Source organism: Myzus persicae, unplaced genomic scaffold (assembly GCF_001856785.1).
Source record: "Myzus persicae strain clone G006 unplaced genomic scaffold, MPER_G0061.0, whole genome shotgun sequence".
Classification (NCBI taxonomy): Eukaryota; Metazoa; Arthropoda; class Insecta; order Hemiptera; family Aphididae; genus Myzus; species Myzus persicae.
In genome coordinates, this window is record NW_019100526.1 from 555,834 (window position 1) to 579,923 (window position 24,090).

The 24,090-nt window shown below is 32.5% G+C and overlaps 2 protein-coding genes across 4 annotated transcripts in view; one reads left to right on the plus strand and one right to left on the minus strand.

Moving 5' to 3' along the window:
- The first annotated feature begins 1,294 nt into the window (after positions 1–1,294).
- On the plus strand, positions 1,295–3,040 carry LOC111030839 (putative uncharacterized protein DDB_G0282499). The gene is made up of 2 exons (XM_022310535.1): positions 1,295–1,509; positions 1,607–3,040. Exons 1-2 carry the CDS (start codon positions 1,401–1,403, stop codon positions 2,983–2,985), a joined length of 1,488 nt encoding a protein of 495 aa, XP_022166227.1. The 5' UTR covers positions 1,295–1,400; the 3' UTR covers positions 2,986–3,040.
- Positions 3,041–8,678: 5,638 nt separating this feature from the next.
- LOC111030425 (FH1/FH2 domain-containing protein 3) overlaps positions 8,679–24,090 on the minus strand; it is a 44,952-nt gene continuing 29,540 nt past the window's right edge. Inside the window, exons 6-24 of one of the 3 annotated variants that reach the window (XM_022309906.1) lie at positions 18,647–18,756; positions 15,709–15,767; positions 15,280–15,347; positions 14,913–15,018; positions 14,630–14,836; positions 14,361–14,541; positions 14,175–14,297; positions 13,917–14,083; positions 13,534–13,662; positions 13,241–13,438; positions 12,866–13,173; positions 12,665–12,802; positions 12,136–12,294; positions 11,561–11,998; positions 11,338–11,480; positions 10,142–10,521; positions 9,907–10,053; positions 9,748–9,826; positions 8,679–8,884 (exon numbers count right to left, since the gene is read on the minus strand). In XM_022309906.1, coding sequence (XP_022165598.1) covers positions 9,753–9,826; positions 9,907–10,053; positions 10,142–10,521; positions 11,338–11,480; positions 11,561–11,998; positions 12,136–12,294; positions 12,665–12,802; positions 12,866–13,173; positions 13,241–13,438; positions 13,534–13,662; positions 13,917–14,083; positions 14,175–14,297; positions 14,361–14,541; positions 14,630–14,836; positions 14,913–15,018; positions 15,280–15,347; positions 15,709–15,767; positions 18,647–18,756 — 3,135 coding nt within the window. In that variant the 3' untranslated portion in view covers positions 8,679–8,884; positions 9,748–9,752. Of the gene's footprint in view, positions 8,885–9,747; positions 9,827–9,906; positions 10,054–10,141; positions 10,522–11,337; positions 11,481–11,560; positions 11,999–12,135; positions 12,297–12,663; positions 12,803–12,865; positions 13,174–13,240; positions 13,439–13,533; positions 13,663–13,916; positions 14,084–14,174; positions 14,298–14,360; positions 14,542–14,629; positions 14,837–14,912; positions 15,019–15,279; positions 15,348–15,708; positions 15,768–18,646; positions 18,757–24,090 lie in introns of all 3 variants that reach the window. The other 2 variants (XM_022309922.1, XM_022309913.1) reach the window with 2 other exon arrangements.

The window sequence follows — 24,090 nt, forward strand, 5'->3', positions numbered from 1 at the left end:
CAATAAAGTATAAGTCCGTATTGCGCAGTAATTATATTATTTCAAATTGGCCATGGTTATAACAGTTTACGAGTACTATTTCGATATCAATGGAACCGACAGCAATATTAACACTTTTGAGAAAAAAAGTGTATTTAATGTGTGTTAAGAATTTTTTAAAAAATTGTAAAAATGTACTTATATACATATACATAAAGGAAGAACATATAACATTAAATTATATATTTTTAATTTTCATAAATCTTAAAATTGATTTTTTTCTTATTGTGCTAAGTAAATTTAATTAAATCATTTAATTGGTCAATTAATTATGAAATACAGTGCTTAATGTAATTTAATTTGTACTCTTTTATTATATAACTGTTGAGCTATATTAGTTGTTACTTAAAGCTAAATTAATAAAAAAAAATATATATATGAAATACATAAAATACATAATGGAGTTAAAAATCTAATTTTTAGAATTGAAATTATTGGTTCTTTGAATAATGACAATTGATAGGTAAATGAATGTATGTACAAACATAATAAATTGTTTTCTTATCTTAAACATACACGGTAGTATATGAATGATAATTAATGGGTAACTAAAATGAGCTTCTATTGGTCCTTTTTTATTCAGAATAATATATTTTTAAAATAAAAAAAATTTTACTTATTACTTTGTATTGGTGTTGGTGCTTATAAAATATGTGTCTACCTTTAGAAATATTATTTTAGTAAAAATATTATATACTTTTATATTATAAAATACAAAGCAATTATTTTTATGATAAAAATAATGCATTTATATTATTTTTCTTTTAAAATCAAACTGTTAGTCCTATTTTAAAATTATAAAAATAAAACCTTAACTCACCAATTATACTATGTTCTAAAATATACATTTTAGATACCTCTTATGAAACAATTTTGTATTCAGTGTATGTAGGTACCAATAATGTTTGCAGTTATTTTAGAAATAGATATATAATAATAAATTATATGGTATTATAAGGTTTAAGAATTTAAATTTTTAATCTAGCAAGTGAATAAGATTCATTTATTAACAAAATTAACAAAATTAAGTAATGTAATGTAAATTTATGTTTTTGGAGATCAGTTTTAACATACATAATACCTATACATTTGGTTTCAATCGAATGTAAAATCTGACTGCAAATAAGTGTTTGGGAAATCGTAAAATGTATACGGAACTAAGCAACTTTGAACACTAATCATAAAATAGGTAGGTCAAAATACGAATATGTGATAGGTACTATAGTAATCTATTTTTCTTCAACTATATAGCTGCAATGCATATTGCTGACTCCTCAATTTTCGATACTCTGGCCAGCGTATAAATACCGGCCAGCCATAACGATGAGGTACCAGTGTCAGTTGAACTACCAAGTATCAACATGAAGTCTTCTTTGGTTATTGCATCTGTCCTCTTGGCCGGCGTGGCTCTGGGAGTTAATGCCTACAGAATCAACAACAACAACAACAACAACAACCAGGATGAAATCCGTAAGTACACATTTAAAAAAAAATGTATTCATAAATCATTTAAAAATCTATATAATATACGAAAAAAAAATAATTTACCGATAATTATTGATTTTAGACAACCAGTGGTTCCGTTTCCAACAAACAGACTCCAGTGATGAATCGTTGAATCTGGGCACGATGCTTTTCGAACAGAAAACCGATGATTCCAAAATCAATAACAACAATGACCAATTAAACAAGCGCATCATGAACAACGACGACAGCTCCGAATCAACATTCAGCAACCATAAGTTCCAGAACCACCAACACGACGAGACCCATTTCAGTTCAAACGAAAACTTAACCCAACGACAACGTCAACAACAACAACAACAGCAGCAGCCACAACAACAACAGTATTTAAGCCAAAACCGGGCTACTAGTGGTCAATCTTCCAACGGACTCACCAAGAAAATCACCGACAAAATCGCCGCTATCCATCAAATCGCCCGTAACATCAAAAACTTCAACGGAGCGTTGGACGTTGCCCGAGATTCCGTCAAGTTGTCCGCAAACAATTTCGTGACGTTCTACAACTCAACCATGAACAACCTCAACAGCGGTGAATTGAAATACATGTACTTGAACCCCGAAACAGACACTGTGGTCGCCCAGTGCCATTTCAACCACTTAGAAACCGTCGGATCGTTCAAATCTGACGTCCAAGACGCCCGATCGGGTTACTATACAATTATCATGAACAACGTGAACAGTAACTTGTCCACCGGATTCTATGACGACAGACACTCCGTGGTCAGGCCAGCAAAATTCCAATACGCCGACGCCAACATCAAGACCCAAGACGGTTCCACAACTCAAGCATTCGACTCAGCTCTGAAAAGATTTTTGGGAGTGTTAGCCACCGCTGTGTCCAAGGAAGTGAAGATGTACACCAGAAATACCGTACTCGTCCAGATTAAAAACGAAATCGTCAAACCAATCGTTTTACAGAACACAGAAAACAACAAGTTATTCGACTTGATGTGGCAGGAAGGCAACGTCGCCATGGAAATGCCCAACATCGGTTACCAGAACTTACAACTAGACTCCGCCACTGAACAATTGTTCAAGTCGATGACTTTCCAGAGTAAATCGCAAAACTCTTACACAACGTCTTATGACTTCGCTCTTAACAACCTGGAATGGACCTCCACTATGACAGTCACTTCAGCTGGTAAGAGAACAGCCATTCCTCTCACAAAATTCAACGTTGAGAAAATCGACATCCAAGCCAACTTCAACAAATTGTCCTTCGATAAACAACAGTCATGTGACGATATCACAGTCAACGTCAATGTACGTGGTCTAAACTACGACTTGGACGACAACCTCCTGTCCGAAGTCGTGTCCGAAATCGATAACAATCTCCAACGTTTCATCCAACACAATTTGGAATCCAACATCCAAACAGCTTTGAAACAAATCTTTTGCAACAATCATTATAACAAATATTAATTTTACTCATTTAATGATTTTATAAATGCTAATTTCGTATACAAATTATAGATCAGAATATGTAATAATAGACAAATATTATTAGTCTTACACAATGTGTATCATATATTTATATATTATATATATGTTTATATATATTCTAATAAATTTAGAACATGATTCGACATAATGACTTGCAAATTTATAAACTATATATAATCAAAAATTAACAAAACTATAGATTTGGCTTTTTCATGATACCAGAAAATATACAATAAACTAAAACAATTAAACAACATATAAGTGTTCATTTATTGGTATTATCGTAAAGTCTTATGTGACTAATGACTAAAATGATAGAAACAATATAATATTTTAAATATATCTTAGTAATATTATATTCTTATTAACGGACAGGTATGATAAATATTTTTTTTAAATTGAATATACAGGTTGGCATAGTAAGTATTAAAGTATGTAACTAGAACATACATATGTGTACAATACTATTAAATATAGAAATATAATATCATGACTCATATAAGGCACATATGAATACATCTAAGGAAGATTGAATATATAAAAAAAGTTTGTTGAGCCTTAGGTTACCGAATCGTAATATGTCATTTTCACATAACTTAAAGTACGTATAATTTTTGAAAGTGTGCGATTGAATAATAATTGTAACAATATAGATTATTTGCACACATAAAAAAACAATTATAAGCAAATTGGAAGTTGCCCCACATCTCCGTCGCTCATAATCGTCATCTATACAGTTCACGTATTAGACGTAGTATGCAATAACATTTTTTTTTTGTATTGGCACTACAAATTAATATTGACATAATATTGTTAATAAATTTAGTGTTGTAGACGTTTTAAAATTTCTTTACTTTAGTCTTATCTTTAGTTTCAATAGCATGTTTGTCATTATTTTACATTTTATTGTTTTAGAATGAAAATTATAATACTTAATTAATATAGACTTACATTAAATCTTATCAATAAATTAAGTTGGTTAGTAGAAACCGTTGAGTACTTTGTTTGTGTTTGTATGTTTTACCTCTGTGATTATTCGATGTTTGAGTAAATCATTTATTTGGTGACTCTATACACTCCAAAAATATGTTCTTGATAATGAACACCACAAAACGGCAGAGTACCTAAAATCCATTCTTTACGATTTCGGCAAAGATTATAATTTCCCAAGTCTAGTTAAAATAAAGTAATCCATTTTTTACTGCCTATTGCCTAATATTTCATAGGAAAAGCTATTTAAAAAAATGTACTTAAAGCCATATAATTAAAACTTAAATCGAATCTCATTTTTCTAATTATAAATGTATAAACTGTGGTTTTCCGGTAAGTCTGAGACGTTTTACAACAATTTACCAGTGGTTAAAATATAACCTATATATTATTATGGTATTCACCCAAATATTAATAATAATACTAACAATTATTATTTTATCGTTTGTTATGGTTGACAAATAAATACAAAAAGTGGGCAAGTGGATACCGCTATTTAATGTACATAAAGAGTCGTGTGGATTACTGTAATGGATGTGTTCAATCTGAATTCTATTGTGGTATAAAATTATTGTAAAAAAAAAACTATTCTGATCGAAGACGGTCTGTCAGCCTATTGCCTATATTATTACTATGACTATATTTTACGGTATTATAATTGCTATTGAAGTGATTTATTTTACGATTAGTAAGACATTAAACTGAAATAATTGTTGCTAAAAACATTTAATTTTGATAAAAATGGAAAATTTAGTTATTATTTAACACATCTATTACGGTGACTCTCATAGCACAATATATAGGTACATAAAAGTAAGTTACTTACCCACTTTTTAATTTTATAATCAAAATGTAAATAGTTTTATTAGCCTTAACAGTATTATAAGAATATTTTAAAGCATTTTGGTCATTAATAACATACAATTTTTTGGGGGTTTTTGTAGGTTTTTTTTCAATCATCTACATAATTCGGTTCATATTAATTGTGAACATAATAATAATTAAAAAATAATAGTTATGTTAAGAAGTACAAAAAACATGAACAGTGTGAGAGACAGGACGTAGTTATGTAATTTGTTTGCATATTTAAATGTTAAATTATATAACACTTATAGAAAAACAAAAGTGTATTCATTTAGTATAAATTATAATTTTATTATTACCTATTTATTATATTCTGGATAATTCAAGACAAGCAATAATTAATTTTCTTATATATTATGAATGCTAAAAAAAATAGTATTGCAGGGTGGCTTTTGGGGGTTCTCATTTAAAAAATAGAAGTTTGTCAGCCACAGAACACTTTTTAAGTAGTACAAACAATAACAGAAATTTGAAAATATGGTCTTCAGGTATACTTAAAAATTCTAAAAATCAGAACTTGAATAAAAGTATTATTAAAAGGAAAAATGAGAGAGTGAGAGTGTTTCAAAAATCACCTTGTACACCCATATTGATGGCACAAAGCCAAGAAAAAAAAATTAATAATTAGTAATTATAATAAGGTTTCTTGGAATTGTATTATTACTATTATTACCCGTTTATTTGTACATGATTTACTCTAATGGCACTTGGAATTTCAAAGACTGTCTGCTTTCCTACACTTGCATTTACTTATTTTGCAAAGCTGAGTATCAGTGCATCGATCATCCGTCAATATTAAGCATTTAATGTTGTTATCGTTATTGAAATTGCTTTAACATATTCAGAATAAAATATATAGGAAACAATAACATAATGTCATTATAATTAATGAAAAATGAATGATTTTTTTTTGCTTTATTATATAATTATTAGTAATACTATTTTAATAGAAAATATTGCACTAAAAATTAATTTATTTGTATTTTTGGTTTCATTTACCCGGTATTGTATACCTTATATTATATTGTTATATGGTACATCAGTACCGGGTGACCAGGTTTAGCTCGGTATCAGGTTTTCAAAAAATCACACATGAATTTTGTGTTTAAAATACAAAAATTGAATTTTTAACATAAATATATTTTTGCGCTTTATACATGATTTTTTGTTTCTTACCGATTTTTCGTAAGGTTCTTGTTGTCAAGGTTACTTATTAATAAAAAGTACTTATGATTTGTAGATTTTCCTTGTAAAGGAAAAATATCGAATAGGTAGCTATGGTTTTTTCTGTTGCTTATTTATGGTTGCAATTCAGCAATTGGTTACAATATTAGGTGTTCTGCATTAAAAATCTGTGTTAGTTTTTTACCAGCAGCAATACACTGAAACCATATTATGGTGTACGTATGTCATTTGAGGCGTATAATTGTAATCTACGACGGATTTGTCGACACAGCGAAGTACATTGACACCATGTCACTATAGACCGCGGTCCACTCAAACTTGTATGATTGATACATATAACTGCGCATTTTAAATTTTGTATTCATTAACTCTCGGGTAAAATCATGGTTATAAATTATAGTACAATTTTGAAAATGTTTTTCTATTTATTTACCCAGATAATAATGTCTCAACAACAATTATTTGATACCACACCTATAATTGGCTTTTATCATAGTTTATAATACAAATCATACATTTATATAGTCATAATTTTTACCTTTTATAAACGTTCATCGCCTTCTATGGCTAGACTTATGATTTTTTTTTTTTAATTTGCTTCGATGAGAAAACGATTCTATTATCGTTTTAATACGAACAGATAACATGATATTTAATAGTATGATCAAACAATGAATTACATGACGATGTATATACTTAAGATTAAGCGAATTCGCATTTAAATTAAATCTTGATTGTGCCCCTTAGAGTTTATTTTTAAAAGTCTCCCAGTATAAACAATATACGAAACATTATGAATATTATGTTATAGATTTCTCGTATCTTTTAAACAATGGTTATACAATACACATCATATAATAACTGGTTCTTAATACACTTAAACAACACACTGTATTTCGCAACAACTGTGTTATCTGAAGAAGCTTCAAAAAATGAATATGAACTTAATTGCATCACCTATATCTGCATTAATAATATATCGCATGGTTTTTTTACACTTTTTACATCGAACACTAAGTGACATCCGAATTTGGTAGATTTAAAAGTTAGGTAATTAATGAAATGTACAGTTTTTCATGGTTTATAGGGCTTAAAAATCAGAATATACTGTATTGTACTTTTCTCCGGTCTCCACTATAGTATAAATGTATATATTATTAAGACATTTTGAAATGTTCAATCCTTAAATTGTCGTATGTATTACGAGGCGTGCCCAAAGAGACCCGTGTGCAGGTTGCACACCTGTAGACGAGGTATACAGGTACGATGCGACTGTACCGCATAATTATTGCTGTCGGGAAATTTGAGCAGCGGCCAACACCGTCCGGTAACTCTCCGCCGGATCAGTAAAGCGTGTCGAAATCGTTTAAACGACCGTACGTGTATGATAATATTACTTCGGATAATGTGAACTGCAACTCAGATCGACCGGCGTCTGTCTATCTCGTCCGTCCGACGGTCGTGCACCATGTTGAACGTGATCTGTTCGAACCGTGACAATTTTACGACTCCGTCGTCCGATTCCCACCGAAGACAACCTATCCGGAAAAAATTACACACACACACACACACACACGCGCGCGTTATAATTACGATATACGTGGATACCACGATTGCAAGCCGCTCGATTTTTCGTTTTCATTTCTGATAATATTACTGCCGGGGCGCATATTGTGCAGCAGCCCATTAAAGTGCCAAGACGACGGTATGATAATAATAATTATCGTGTACGACTTTTATTATTCTTACTATTATTTTACGGTACCTACCAAGCGCGTCTGTCGACTATAAAAATCGTCAACTACGGTTTTTTTTTCCAGGAACATCGAGACGTGGTATTACAATAATAGGCGGGTATATACATTTTTATTTTTTAAACGTCGTTAACGTTTTTATTTCTATATTTTGTCCGTTTTTTACGCTATATACGCCGCGCTTAGAGTTTAGACGATGCGATGGAAATCTATAATAAATCCGTATTTAAGTATAGGTACCGCGTGATGATGGACAAAACGTGTTGGCGTCTTACGTCGTGGACACCCACGCGGTGGCGACTGCAGTACCTACATAACGTATATAAATAATATATAAGCTCTTCAAGACGATGGTCCTATATATTTTGTATTTTTATGTCCCGGTTTGTACCTATACACGTTGATACATGTCATAGTATTAATAATGATATTATCTTACACGGTAAAACTCAATACAATAAATACATTACTGCCAAATAATTTTTATCAACGACTTTCGGACTGCGTCGACATAATTAATAGACAATACCAATAGAGACGTAGTTCTTCAATACAATTGTTTCTATGCCTACCTATTTAGCAAAATTCCTGTTTTTTACAATTAACTCAAATAATGGATTAAAAAAAATGATTAAATATGTTATTGATTTTTTAACAACTTTTATTCGCAGTTCGTAATACATTACAAAACTTTTCAATAAATGCATAAAATATATAACTAACATTATTTTCTTCAGTTTGATAAATGCTGTCATTTCAGTTGGGTTATTTCACATACCATTTGAAGTATGATTATATTATAAAATAATAATATACGTAGAAGGAAGGACCAAAAAAAAAAAAAAAATATTAACAAAAACAAAAAAAATAGGAAATATAAGAATAGTTTGATAATAATTGTTGAGTTTTAAATATATATAAGTAAAAATAAAATGAATTAGGAAAATTATTAAGAAACGTCTAAAATATTATTATCAGTCATAAGATATTTGACGTCATGGATATCACAGTTCAGTAGCCCTTTATGAATGATGCCAAATGTTTTTTGTCTTCGTCGCTTAGACCGTTCCGCAACGTACGTCTCACTGTTAACATATATAAAATTAATCAATATAATGTATACAGGATTCCTTAAAGGTAAACAAAGGTTAGTGATCACAACTATGCTACAGAACACTGTATAGGAATAGTAATGCTTACTGCATATAAACAAGACGCGGTGACAGTAAAATCTAAGGTTTTTAGGAACGATTTCACGATTAATTGTTTTTTTAGAATGGATATAAGCTGGAGAACTCAGTTATGTGATGCCCAACGGGTATAAGTAATTACTACTTAATTATGTTACATTACAATTTGTATACAGCGTTATGTTTCAAATTCAAGTAATACATATACTCACATAATAATTTTAATTAAGAACACAATATGCTATATGCACTGTGAAACATTTTATTTATAATTATTGAACATGAACATAATACTGATTGATAGATAATAGGGACGGGCAGGTGGATATTCCTAGATTTATTTCACCTGAAATGATCAAGGACTTCACCTGCATATAACTATACAAACTGTGGAACTACTAAAAAACGAGGAAACTTATTAAACAGCATTTTGCAACATGGCTTAATGCGTAATACTCTGTACATCTACGAATCAACAAATCACCAACATACTATTAATGTCTAATTAGCTAAACGAACTTCACCTAAGACGAAGAGTGCACCATAGTGTTATAATAGGTATAACAGTATAATTCGTCGATGTCTATACTAGAAATTACAATTTATATTTTATATCTTAAAAATTAAAACGACACAACATCAAAAATACTAGCAAATGTCAAAATCGGTGGAGCGATATAATTTTAAACAATTTGTTAAGTATTTCACGAAAAATAAAACACAAAACACAACAACGAGCACAATAATTATAAATTTACCAAAACTACGACATCGAATTACGAGAGTGACTGCTACTTTGCCTCGGTATATTATCCCTAGTTCGAGACCTTTTGATCACTGTATATATAATTAATTAAACATATTCAGATAAATCGTTGTTCTTTAACGTGTCAAGTCGAAGTATGCCTAGTACTTACGTGATTTTCTATGAGCGTCTTTAGTTCTCTTACGTTCCCTCTGCGTTGTTCTCGTGTTCGCCCCGCCGGCCGTGGCAGTGACCGTCTTCACCAGGCTCTCGATCAGTTCGTCATCGTCGTTGCTCAAATGAACACCGTTGGTATTTCCTGCGCAAGGTCGGCGGTCGATTTTTATTACAATCGTTAATTCATAATATATTAACCCACCCTTCCATATTTATTGCACTATACTAACCCAAAGAATGCCTACACTGATTCCTCCACGAGAACACCCTGTTGTGCGAAGGGTCTTTGTCCAACAGCTGTCTGAGTTCAGTGTCGGCGTCTTGTTTGTCGATTTTTCCGACTTCCGTTATCATCTTGCCACGCGTCTTGTTCCGCTCCCGGTGGCTAGCTTTCTTGTGCAGTTGCTGGATGACACGCTCCCTGGTGGTACGGTATTCCAGCGAAAACTCAGATACGATTCGGCACAACTCGTTGGGCTTGGTGAGTTGGACTTTGTGAAGAGGAATTCCAAGCCAGAGACAAAATTTATTGAAACGGTTCACAACGCGTCGGTGGACTTTCCCAAGCACCACAATACGTTCAGCGCAGTCAGCCAAAAACTCTGACATTCTAAGACATAACACTCGTTATTAGTACATGCAATTTATTATTATTTATATTATACATACTGCTAATAAAATCAAAATTCAATATTCTAAAACTATGGGTACTTAATTCGCATACAATTGCACTAAAAAGAGCAAAAGTATATAATATGTTCAAAAACAAAAAATATACCCTTTAATCTTTTGATTCGTGGATTTGAATTGTGTTTACATTGCAGATTATGATATTTTAATCTTAAATTGGTATGCATTTTAAATAATAATGTAACATAAAAATTATGGTTGGAAATTTCTAAAAGAAACTTCTAATTTCTAGTTTGCTGGGAGTTTTTTAAAATAAATAAGTACGGGCTTTGAAGCTTTAATAGTGTTGATCATAAATCACAGCCACAAAATTAAAATCTCAAATCGTCATTTTTTTTTTATTCATGAACTCTGTTATCATTTAATAATACCTATACAACATTATATAAAAATGAACACTAAAGATTCAGAAAATTAAAAATGATTTAAATGCCTATGCATTAATATGCATTAATAAACACTAAAAACTCGCAACACAAAATAGTTCTATCTCTGATTATCATCAATATTACAATATTATTTTTATATGCATGTTCATGTTTTACAATTATTATTAAAAATTGAATAGGTACTAATTACTCAACGAGTTAGTCGAAAATCCAAATAGTATACATTTTTCAAATCGTTTTTGTGTAAATGTAAGACTATCAATGTATTATGCAGTCATTATTTATTATATCATTATTATTATTATATCATTATTTGCAGTCTATCATGTTGAATAGTAGTGGCGTACTTAGATTTTATTGCAGTCGCCCCGTCGTGTTTACTGATCGTCTTTAAATGGTCGAAAGACGCCCTGCACTCTTGTTCTACTTTTGACAACGTCGCAGCTATTTCCCCGAAATCCACTCTTGACGCACGTGTAATAGCACCGATCTGTGTTTAAAATAGTACAACATATTTTTATGTTTTTATATCATAATATATTGAGTATAATAAATATTAACAATAACTACCTCTGAATATAAATCCGTGGAATCGGGAAACTTATCCATAACGATATGACACAAATGATGAAGAAGAGAATGCTTGTGCACGGTGTCTTTGACTTCTGGTACTTTAGCCAGGTATTCAATTTGAAATCCTTTGACTTCAGTTCCGTTTAAAAATATGCCTACTGACAGCAATGTGCCCAATATCGCCTTGAACGTGCGGTTAGTTTTCAATATTTCAATTCCTTGCATTAAATCCATTAGTGGTTCAGCGATTTCTTTTTCTACATTCTCATAGTCTAATTTGAAAGACCACAGTTTCAACCTAGCTGGAAGTTCAGATATCGATGCTAATGTTAATAGGAACTGTTCAGCGCTGCCCAAAGGCAAATCCGGGCACGCAGACTGTGCCTCTTGAATTTTGTTTCGTTCTTCGTCGCTAGGAAGCATAGTCATAAGTTTCTGTAAAAGAATAAAATTATTATTATTATTATTATTATTATTATTATTATTATTATAGTTATTAACAAATATAAATTATTACGATAAGTGAAGATTTTAATTTCGTGTGCTTTTATAAATTGTCTTTAATTTATTACCTCTATTCCCTCTCGATTTATAACTGTCGGATCCATTTTCAATATGGCCGCTTTGATGGATCGCGGTGGAGGTAGCTTCGTCATGCCTATATTAATTGCATTTGATCGTTTCGGATCCAATACGATTACTTCTTTTGTTTTATTAATTTCTTGTTGTTTCTAAACATATAAATGAAAATAAGAATAGAACATTTTTACAAACACCCACCACCCCTTTTAATCACAAGCATAAAAAAAAGCCTTACCTCCTGGAAAAATTTGTAAAATCCGTGTTTTTTTCAATTTGGTCGCATTAAAAACAAACAAAATATCATTAAAAAGCTTCACAAAGTATTACCAAGCATAAATGCATATTATAATTTTAAGAGAACCATTATAATCATAAACCAAAATCCCATGTGTGTTACATTTGCATTACCCGAAACCATTTGTAAGGCCAAATATTATACAGCATATTTTAATATTCCATAATCGATTATTATAAATATTAATTATTTAGTAAATAAAAAATAATAATTCTGCTGTTTACCTTAGTAATAAAATCTTTTGCACGAGATTCAAATAAATGTTCAAGTTTATGAGTATCAACTTCAACGGGACTTAATTCTTCCCATAACAAGCGTTCGGAGTTCAATTTTACTCTGGCGATAGGGTCATCTCTAACTTCCTGTAATGATGCATACGTCAAATAATTGTTATTATTTTGTTATTAAAATCGATTAATGCATACCTTCCAAAATAGTTTTACAGTCTTTTTGGTTTTCTTTGCAACATGTTGTTGCATGGGTGGTAGCATAGGACAAGGAGGTGGAGGAGGAGGAATACCTCCAAGTAATGAAGAACACGCTAACACATCAGAATCGTCGTCAGAGTGTAAAGTTGAGAAATCTAAGTCACATAACTGAAGAGAACGATCGCACTCGCTTACTAATCTCTCCCATTGTAAATCAGTCTCAGTTTTTCTCGACAGTATATCTATGGCCGAATCCGAGGTTGGACTTTTCACGACTTCATTTTTTGACTGAGATTTAGCAAGTCCTATAAAACAAAACCACACGTATTTAAAAATGCACAACAATTATTAGAAAGAACTTTAATTTAATACCTTCCATTGCTTTTGAAATAATTCCTCTCATATCATCTAAAGGCGGAGCCAATTTGGTAGGTGACTCATCCGGACTTCTTAAGTTTGTCAATTTTTGTGTCAGGTCTTTTACCGAGCTCTCCCTTTGAACTTGCGAGTCTCCATTACAGAAAGACAAGTTAAACGGATGTAACCCATTTTGACCTTCAGAACTTTCACCTAATAAATTAGATTAATTAATACAAAACAAATTTATTTAATTAATCTTACCGTATTGTGTGTTGACAAAAATATAACATACTCATTATACATACCTTGATCGTCAGTACTAGACCAGTCTGGTCGAGCTATATTGTTCTTATACTGCTCCCGGAGCAAGCTCCGTTGTCTTTGAGCACGTTCCCTTCTTCGTTTTAAGCCAGGGGTCACTCCAGCGTCCTCACCTGATGCAAAGCGAAACAAACAAAAACGCTACACAACGACGTGACAAATATTAACGCTTAAAGCTAAGCTGAAGTAAGCAAAATAATTAATTATAGTCTAAGGGGAAATAAATATAGTACTTATATAATAATATTGTTTCTTTAACATTCAAAACCATACTCAAAAAACAAAAATAAATATAAATATTAAATTGGTTAGACAAGTCGAAACAATAATAAAACAAATACTTAAATATTTAATTATCCACGCATACCTGGATGAGGTAATTTGTTCGGTTTTGGTAAAGGTGGATTTATATCGAGCCTTTCCATAAGTAAAGGCATTTGAACACTTGGATTACCGGCTGAGTGTCTTCTAGATTTTCTTCTATCCGCAGAATCTAATGATGAATTCAATGATTTTCTATTTCTTAATGTTTTTCTGAAATATAAACATAAACATAATGTACAATATCCATGTAAATATTTTTTTCCAAAATATCTATTAAAATAAAAATGTTTGTACCGCTTACCTGATTGAATGGTCTACTCTGATTGGAGTAGATTTGTTATCTCCATCTTCGTGTTGCAGAACAACTTCATAAATCTGAAGTTGTCTGAGAAGATCAAGTTCAGTTCCCGGCTTCGACATGTATCTAGAAAAAAAAACAATGTTTATAGTGTGTATCGAGGTATAATAATATGTTTTTTCGTCTTACTTCTGTATAACTTGTTCTATTCCTTGTTCCTCGATAGAATCAACTTGATCGTAATATGTGTCTTGATCCGGTATACCGTTCAATGTCTTATTGATTAACGTCATCGCATACACCAACAGTTCAGTGTCGACCATATCAGGTTCGGTGAGCAGTTTCATAACATTACTCCACAATGGAGTGCCTACGGGAAGAAAAAAATAATAAAATGGACATGCACAATACAAACGATCGACAGAGTGATATAATATATTATATTATACGATTATTACCATTAGATTGGTGCACCGCGAGTACGGCTTGTATGAAAATCAAACAGTTGGATTCAACGTACTCGATGAAGACCAGCAACAGCTTTAGCGCTGTCTTGACGACCAATCGGAATCTGGACGTCAGCAACGAGTACAGCCATTGAATGGTCGGGTTGTCCTCGATAACGCCGTTCATGCCATCCACATACAACATTACCTGGCCGAGAGCTGAGAATAAAACGGTTACACGTTTTTTTTTTTCAATTTACGAAACTTGCCGCGTACGGTTTTACGAAAAATGTACCTCTTAGTATGTAGTTTTGATAATTCTGGTCGACGTCCGATCCCAGCTTAATGAGGCACCGTAGTCCGTCGTTCTGTATGAACTCGTGAACCAAATCCTTATCCTCCTACAACACATATATTAGTATAATATTACAATAACATTTCAACTATTACAGCATTATGTACGTGACGGCACATGGGGCGCCCAAACAATAGCCCGGGCTGTTTACATTGCTAATCACTATAGCATATTATAATATATATATAGTATATAAACACATAGGCAAACAGTTTCTCTAAACCTTGAAACGCTTGTGCCCCTGGCGAACACGCGCACAAAAGAATTATCATTGTTACCGTGTGTTCCCCGAATCGTGGTCTCTCACCTGAAATATGTGCTTGAGCGCGAACAAACACCTCCGGAGCTCTTTGCCTTCGGAGTTCATCAGTTTGTCTGCAAAATAATAATAATGATGATAATAATAATAATAATAATAATAATAATAATAATAATAATAATAATATTAGTAACAAATGAGAAGAAGAAGAAGAAATAAAAGGTCACGATTTTTCGTGGACTATCCGCGGGTACAGGAGCAATTATCACCGCGTATTCGTCATTATTCGTTACACATTTGTATATTGTACCATATAATGCGTTCTATTCATATAAATATTAAAGTATATATATATGTATAGTAAATACGACTTGCGCTATTAACTCGCTTTAAATAACGTCAGTTTCAGACAATATAAGAACCACTCGACCGTACATAACGAATTTCGCCTATTTACAATATTTATGGGATACTTACCGATTATAGTGTGTACTTTGACTGACAACTGCGTGCGCAAGACAATCGAGTTTCTTTTACTGGAACAAAAATAATATAATATATAATATAATTTATGATATTAATAGTAGTAATAATATATGGTTAAAAAATGATAACGAATTATGTTGTTACTCCATGCGAAAACAAAGCATATTATTTTATCATTTTAATTGAACCATCGTTTATAATTTATAGGTAGCCCCCCGTCATATTATATTCTATCGTGTAGTATATATCAGCAAAATAAATGTACCTACTATCTTGAGACAGGAGAAGACTTACAACTATAACTGATAAAAAAAAATGTATGGCATGAGGTGAAGGAGGCCATGATGTCAAACAATTACCGTGGGATACAAAATATTATGTTTTTTGAACAGCCCGAAATCGTGACTCAAATAAAAACCCGATCCGACTTTTAGATCTAAACGTTCGTTGAATTTTTCTCTTGGGTAACTGCAACCTGTGTCTAAGGCGGTAACGCAATAATAGCTCTCATTTATTTAGTTTTCTTTTTTAAACCAAGTGTCCATATCGATCTTAATCTGTCCCTACATATAACGGCATTTTATTTCTTTGTCATGATTAGAATTCTCTGTTAAAACTGTGACAGTTTTTTTTCGTTTAGTTATATATGCCGTATTTGATGGCCGACGGGACATGGTGACACGGTGACTAAATAATAACAGTACAATGAGTTCACAGTACATTAAGTAAATACTTAGTTAAATACTACGAACCAATAATCGTTCTATGAAATAAATAACCAAACGGGTACTTTCTGAGTTATTATTAGTAGGAGTTTTGTTTAACAGTCCTAAAAAATAAATAACTCTTAATCTAAACTAAATATTTAAATACGGTTTAAAAAACCTAAAATAAATATTAAAGAGCCTAAAACTGGTAACTGAAAACAAAATATGACGTGTTATTCTACTGATTATATATTTTATTTGACTTCTGCATGTTATCACGCGAGCTTATTGTATAGTCTTTTCACCAGCTAATGAAATCAATTTACTCTCGAATGGTAATTATTATGTTATGAAAACCGATTCCCATAATGCCTAAAATATAAAACATTCTTTATCCTCAATGTTCAAAAAAATTTCTCACATTATTATTTTACTAGATATGTTATTCGAACAGATAATCACGTAATGTACAAATTATTATACTCGTATTATACGTAAGGACCAACTTATAAATATACCTACACTAAATTAAATATAAAGAATTTCACTTAAATATTTTTTATATGTAACATAATGTTTATTGAGTGTAAAGAAATATTGATTAATATAATTGTGTATTTGTGTGATAATAACAATTAAGGATCAACAAATATTTATGACGCTTATTGGTATACATTTTTTTTCAGTAAAATTCGTGGTAGCTTTACCAACCAAAATGAGACCAAAAAATCCGAGATAACACCTATATATTATTATTATTTATAATTCTCATGTGCAATATCTTCAAATTATATAAATAAAATATTTTATAAGTATGATTGGTATCAAATATTTCTGATTAATATACATATACCCATGTACCTATTATGAATTATTATCCATTATTAAAACCAATATTATATTATGTTACATAGGTAGGCAAATTAATTATTTGACTTTTGGTAGTTACATACAAGGTATTATATAGAAAACTCTTTCTTTCTATATACCACTCTTCCTAGCATAATAATATCAATTTAAAAAAATATATTTTTGTAATAATTCATTTAATATAATTTATTTCTTCAACCTTTGGATAGTATTATAATAGTTATTATGTCGCTCAAAAATAAAAAAATAAAACTTTACTATTGAAAATTTAACATACGATTTTTGGGGAAGAGTCTAAACGGTTATCGAGAAAAATATTTATGGCATGAAAAAAACGTGTTGTTGGCCAATTAAAAAATAAAAAAACTATTATAGTATATAAAATGTATACATAGTATGGTTTAGCCAATAAGAATGATTAAATATTTATCATATTATCATCTAATACAATACAAGCGTGGGAAAATACATAGGTAGGTTCCAACATTGTCGATCCGGTTGAACCAAGTTTAGATAAAAAAAATGTAGTAACTTAATTGATACAAAAGAAATCGCTTAAATATTTGTGAGCTAACTTTCTGAATAGATATTATCAGATAAATTTAAATATGAAATTTGAGTTTCAAGTATCGTTATATTATCACTCATGTAAATATTATTGTATTTACAGAAATGGAAGTACAATTTTGTGTGATAAATATTGTTCATCATTTCATATCTAGTTGGTATTAAAATTTAGTACATCCAACTCCATTCAACATTATTCCTTCTGACAGCTCACTATCTCGAACAAGGAATTTAATCAAAAGTCAAAACCAAAATACGGTGGATGCTCTAAATTTGAGATGATTTCAAATTTCCAATCTGTATAAAATTGACAAGGCTTAACAGTTTCATACGCTGTTAACCTAACTATAGTTTTTTTTTACTCATATCACGTATAAATGTATAATTGAGCAAATTTTCCGAGTGCTTCTACTAAATCAAAATACAAAACCCGTTTAGGCGAATACTACCGATATGGCTCAATCCTAATAAGGTATAATATTATAGGTAGGTACGCCTAATAATAACGTTTAGATAATAATATCGTTTATCCAAACGCATTCGGATATGACTGTCACGATCCAGAGAACATCCTCCGTTATTGATAGCTAGCAGTATTAATATATTTAGGTACCATCGGTGATCACCCCCCGACAATGACGATATGGATCATTTGTCCTATACTATACCTAACCTAGCGGATTATCGAACTGGTATTGAGATATAATAATATTGGCTACCTATTGCCTGGTCCACGATAAAAATGAAATCCCAATCAATATTATATTGTACAAGTGTATACTCACTCGTTTTGAAATCCTTCGAATTCCTCCGGTTGTTCGGAAATGGACGCCTCCATGTCTAGGTAAGATCCGAAATCGCCGTCCTTGTACAGCTGCAGGGCGGCGTCGTCCAACTGAAAACAATAAACGATTCGACGTGAAATATCGTCCGAGTATGACGAACCAAGCACCACCGCACCGGGACGCGTAACGGCGACAAGTCCGCGCGGGTAAAACGGTTACTGTGGACCGCACCAGCGGTAGTGGTATACTCAATATTATTATAATGACATTAAATGCATAGGAGACGGCGTGCTTCCGACGGGATGTGACACGGAACGCGGTGACGACATTATACATGGTAATAATAAGTACCTGCCCGGATTAAAGTCGCCGGCATCACCGGCACACACGACGCACTGGCGCAGCGGCTAGGGCGGGGGCGGTGACACAACCGACGAGGAGGGGCAGCCGCCGGTCACGGTCGATCGGCGTGTGTGACGGCGCGCGGGGCGGGGGAGGATTCTGTGCGCGGTTAATGAGGTCGGGAACCGACTACGATTCGCGACGGTAATTATTAACGGGCCAAAGGTCCGTGAACCTAAACCAGCCGACTACGACGACGGATCTGGATCGCATATTATTTAACATCGGTTTTGTCACCACACCGCGATCTCGACTATATATATTGTATGTACAGGTATAGGTAGGTACTCGATAGTAAGTCCCGATCTTCCGGGGACTCGGGAGCGGGGGAAAAGTAAGGGAGGCTCATTTTTCGTCTTACCGTTCTTACGTACTTCTACCGTTTCCACCCCCGCCCACCGCAACCCACGCCGTGGGAACCGTCCGTCCGTGAAACGACTCTATATTATAATATTACATTGTTTTGTTGTATAACGATGATGGTCATTGTCGTCGCGTGATTGTTGTTGCTTAGAACCTAAGTATTATATCATGTTGTTTATTATATTATGGTGACCGTTTTGGGAACAACGCGGAACGACCGCGAATCGGAAGAAAGAGATGTTGGAGCGGGAGGTGTAGAGACGTCGTGGTGATCGCCCGAAATGGTAATTATTGGTAAAAATCGCGTACCGGAAACGCCGCCTGCGGTTTCACGACTTCCCAACTAAAATTTAAGACCATCTAGTGATGAGGGTATTTCATCATTGTTGATTTTTGACACACAGCAGTACCGCAAGTGAGGGGTGGTTTGAGTTCATCAACTCTAAGCTCTGTGGTCACCTTTTGAGATTTATTTAAATGTTATAGGCAACTTGTTATGCAGAGTGTATCTGTAAGAGTTTAAAATTTGTTTGACCCTCTAGATAAGCCTGTAGCATACTTTTTTTCAAATCGTAGAGATAATTTTGAATAATGTAAATAATTGGCGTTGAACCACTTAAAGATAAAAATCTACCAGTAATAATCAGTGACCACTGAAGCAGTCAATTTTTTAGCGTTACTTTTAAAAAGGAGTGATTTTAAAATTTTAAAATACTATACATTTTGGCTTAAACTTAATATATTGTTGCATGAAATTAATGCAAAATCGTGTATTTACGAGAAAAAGTTTTCCGGGGTCAAAATTAACAATAACACCAGACCCAGGTGAAATTCCAAGCTAAATACTAAATATCGACATATCTCTACAACTCCCATATTATTTATTACAGCAGGAACAAAATTACCACCAAGTTCTGTACTTCCGTAAGACACTATTGAACCGAAGTTATTTATCGTTTATTCCACAAGAATATTGTACTACATTATACTTAGTTACGCTATAGCGTTAATTCATATTTTATAAATTGGTTTTTTCTTTGCTTAGTGTATGCGCTGTATATTGGAACTAGATTAAAATTCTCAGCTTAATACGAATTTCCGGGTATATGAGCCTTTAACTGCAATGACACCCAACTTGAAAAACTCTATAATATAATACAACCGACAATATTACTGCTTGTACAAATACATGTATGTGAGTTTTTGTTACACGCGGAACAGTTTTCGGTACATACAACAGGGTATGTAAAATCGGTTTATAATCGACTCCCCTGCAACCGATTTCAATGTGCACGCCTGCCATAATGTGAATACCTATATTACAATAAACACGACGTTGACCACTGTCAAAATTTGAATAGTATAATCGTGTGAACGACGCGAAGTTTACGTCATAATATAAACCATAGAGACTGACGTCTGTGCAGCGCGCGAATAAGATAATAGTACACGATGTTAAAGGACGAGCGGGACAATCGGTGCTCGCCATCGCACGCGCTCACCCGTTTATATAATAATATATAGGTAGTCCTTATTCGAATGCAATCGCTGATCGCGATCGCCGATAATGCGCGTTTAAAGAATCGGAGTATTATTTTATTAAACACGACGGTCGACAGCAGCCGCGCTGTTTAAATGACCGCCTACCTTATATATTATGATGATCAATGCCTATATTATAATATACGGATAAACTGCGATGTATACAAGGTGATTTTTTAAGCATGCTCACCCTCTAGTGCGCTTGCATTATCATGCATATATTCAAATTCTGATTTTTTTTTAATTTTTGAACACACTCGACGACCATATTTTCAAATACTTGAAATTTTCTGAACCTCTAAGGACGATCCCATATTCCTGTGACAATACAATTTTATGTTTTTCAAAAAGGACCCCCCCCCCTTCAATTTTAATTGTTCAGCAGATTTTTTTTGAGATGTTTGATGAACCTAAATTAAAATTCGAACGAGTAGTTTTGAGTTGTATAATTTTGTGTACTGAGGATAATATATCTACAGGCCAAGTTTAATGATAATTAATGGCTATCGGTATATCAATGTAAATCATTTGTAAAAATAGTCTAAGTATGATAATTACTACTTCTAACATAACATAAAATTTATATTTTATATTTTTCTAAGCCCATTTTTATTATTTTATTAACAGAAATGTATGAGAGATTAACATTTTAATAACTCAGAAACTGTTTTGATTTCGATACATCATTTTCAAGAAAATCATTGCTGAATAATTTTCAGTAAAACAGGGAGATTCTCATTAAAAGAAAACAAAATAAGTAATTGTATCGCCACAGCCCACAGGACACTCCTGAAATAAATAGTACAAGAGATATCAGGAATTTAAAAACACAATATTCGTAGTAAGTATATTTAAAAATCCTAAAAATCAGGGTTTGAATAAATCTACTATTAAATGGAAAAATGAAGCTGATCATGCTTACAAATTCTCCCTGTATATACGAGAGTATATATGGGTACACAATAATATACCAATTTTTTTAAGCATTAAAGTACCGTATTTCTTGAGTTTTTCGCTCCTATGATATTGTAGTTCTGTCAGCTTTATACCATATACGCAAATCGCATAATATAAGTCGTGATGAATCTGATTTAAGTATATGGTATAAAGCTGACAGAACTACAATATCATAGGAGCGAAAAACTCAAGAAATACGGTACTTTAATGCTTAAAAAAATTGGTATATTATAGTGGAATTGCAAACAAATTTCAGACTCTTAATATGCGAGTAGCAAAGTTTCAAACTCTAAGTACGATAACAATAATAACAATGTGAAAAAACATTGATTGATGGTTGCTTGAAATATATTTCATTATAATTCAATAAATTCAATAGCTGAGGGTTATCTCGACTTTGACGTTATATATAATATATAGGTATAGGTGCACGAGCATGTATACAGTCTAATGATTGATGGACGCGCGAGTGGAGAGTGAATTGTATAATAATATACAATCTCAAAGCTATATCGTTCGAACACACTAAAAAGTGTATATGGGTAAGATAACTGGGTAAGTACTACCTACTTTGAACTTACGCGGTTTACTTCAATATTCAGAGAATTTTATATTTCCAAGTCACTTTATATATTAGCATTGCAATATAAAAGAAATATAACGTCTGTTGTACGCGCCGTGCTATAATTTGCGTTCACCGTTATTGCGTTATCGCAGCAAGAATAATAATTTGAAGGTGCAAACTATAAGCCGTTTTTTTTTTTCGAGCCCGACTATCGTCCAAATATACCTTCAAAAGTGTAATATAAATCTCTAAAAATGACATATTATATGTATTATGGTCATTATATACATTTATACATGCGTATGTCATTAAAAAACAATTTGTACTTTAATGCATTTAACCACACCGTATACAAAATTAATGCTGCGGGTAAAAATCATAGAGACAATAACGATCAAGGAAAACATTTGGCAAAGTCTAGCGCCGCCCGCTAAGTACCCATTCGTATACGAACAGAGATTTAAGTACCTATATGCGTGAACCTAAACGTAAAAAATATATACCTATACAATTAACCGCAAAACAGTTACCGGGGAATAAAACTATTACAGAGTATATGCATCTACGTATGCAGGTGTACAGGTGGTCTGCTCGCGGTCGTGTCCTTTCGAAAAACCGTCTGAAGTTTGCGCGAGAGTATAGGCCGCGATAACGTCAATTATTAACAAATACACATCAACAGCCGCACATGTCCTGTACCTACACGCTGGACTTACAATGAATTATAATACTATCGCGACTGTGCAAATCTCGGTGTTATTGTCAGTGAAATGAACTCGAACAGGGAACATAATATTATAATATGAATGTAACACACGTCCGCGAATAAAAGACTGACTACGTGTCTGTATAAAATACTTTAAACATAATTTAAACTCTATTTGAAACTACATATCAAAACAAAATATGTTTGCAGGTAAATTCTTATATTTTATCGTATAACATGCATATTATGATGGACGTTGGCCTTTGTATTTATACTACCTATTGTGATTGTATACAAATTAAGTTTTGAACTCGACTAGCCAAAGTACAAAAGTTTAAATTCTACATTATGTTGTCAACGTGAGTTGTGACGCCAACGCATATATTGTAAACGATCACAACTTCAAACGAATGTGTGTTGTACCATATACAGTGTGTTTCACTTAAAAGGTGACATGAACTATTTCAGCCCGAAGACTTAAGTTAAATGGAAATGTATGATAAAGATAAGACTATAAGGGATACTAAAATACACGTTTTGGTCAATTTTCAAAATAGTTTCCTTTTAGATGTGCGCATCTACGATACGTATTGTAACTTATATTATGTTTTAAATGGTAAAACATACTATTATAACCAGATTCGATAAAGCCTATTTTTTCCTTCGCAAATTTCAAAATCCCTGTTTGAGTAACTTCCCCGTTCGGACCTATCAGGTCCAATTGTGAATCTAAACCATCCAGGGCGTCATACAAAAAAATTCACTCAAATCGGTCCAACCGTTTAGGAGGAGTTCAGTGACATACACATACGTACAGTAGAATTATATATAAAAAGAAAGATAATATGTGTTTCCATTTAAAAAATACAAGTTGTATTGCACACGATGCTCACACCAAAAGGGTAACAT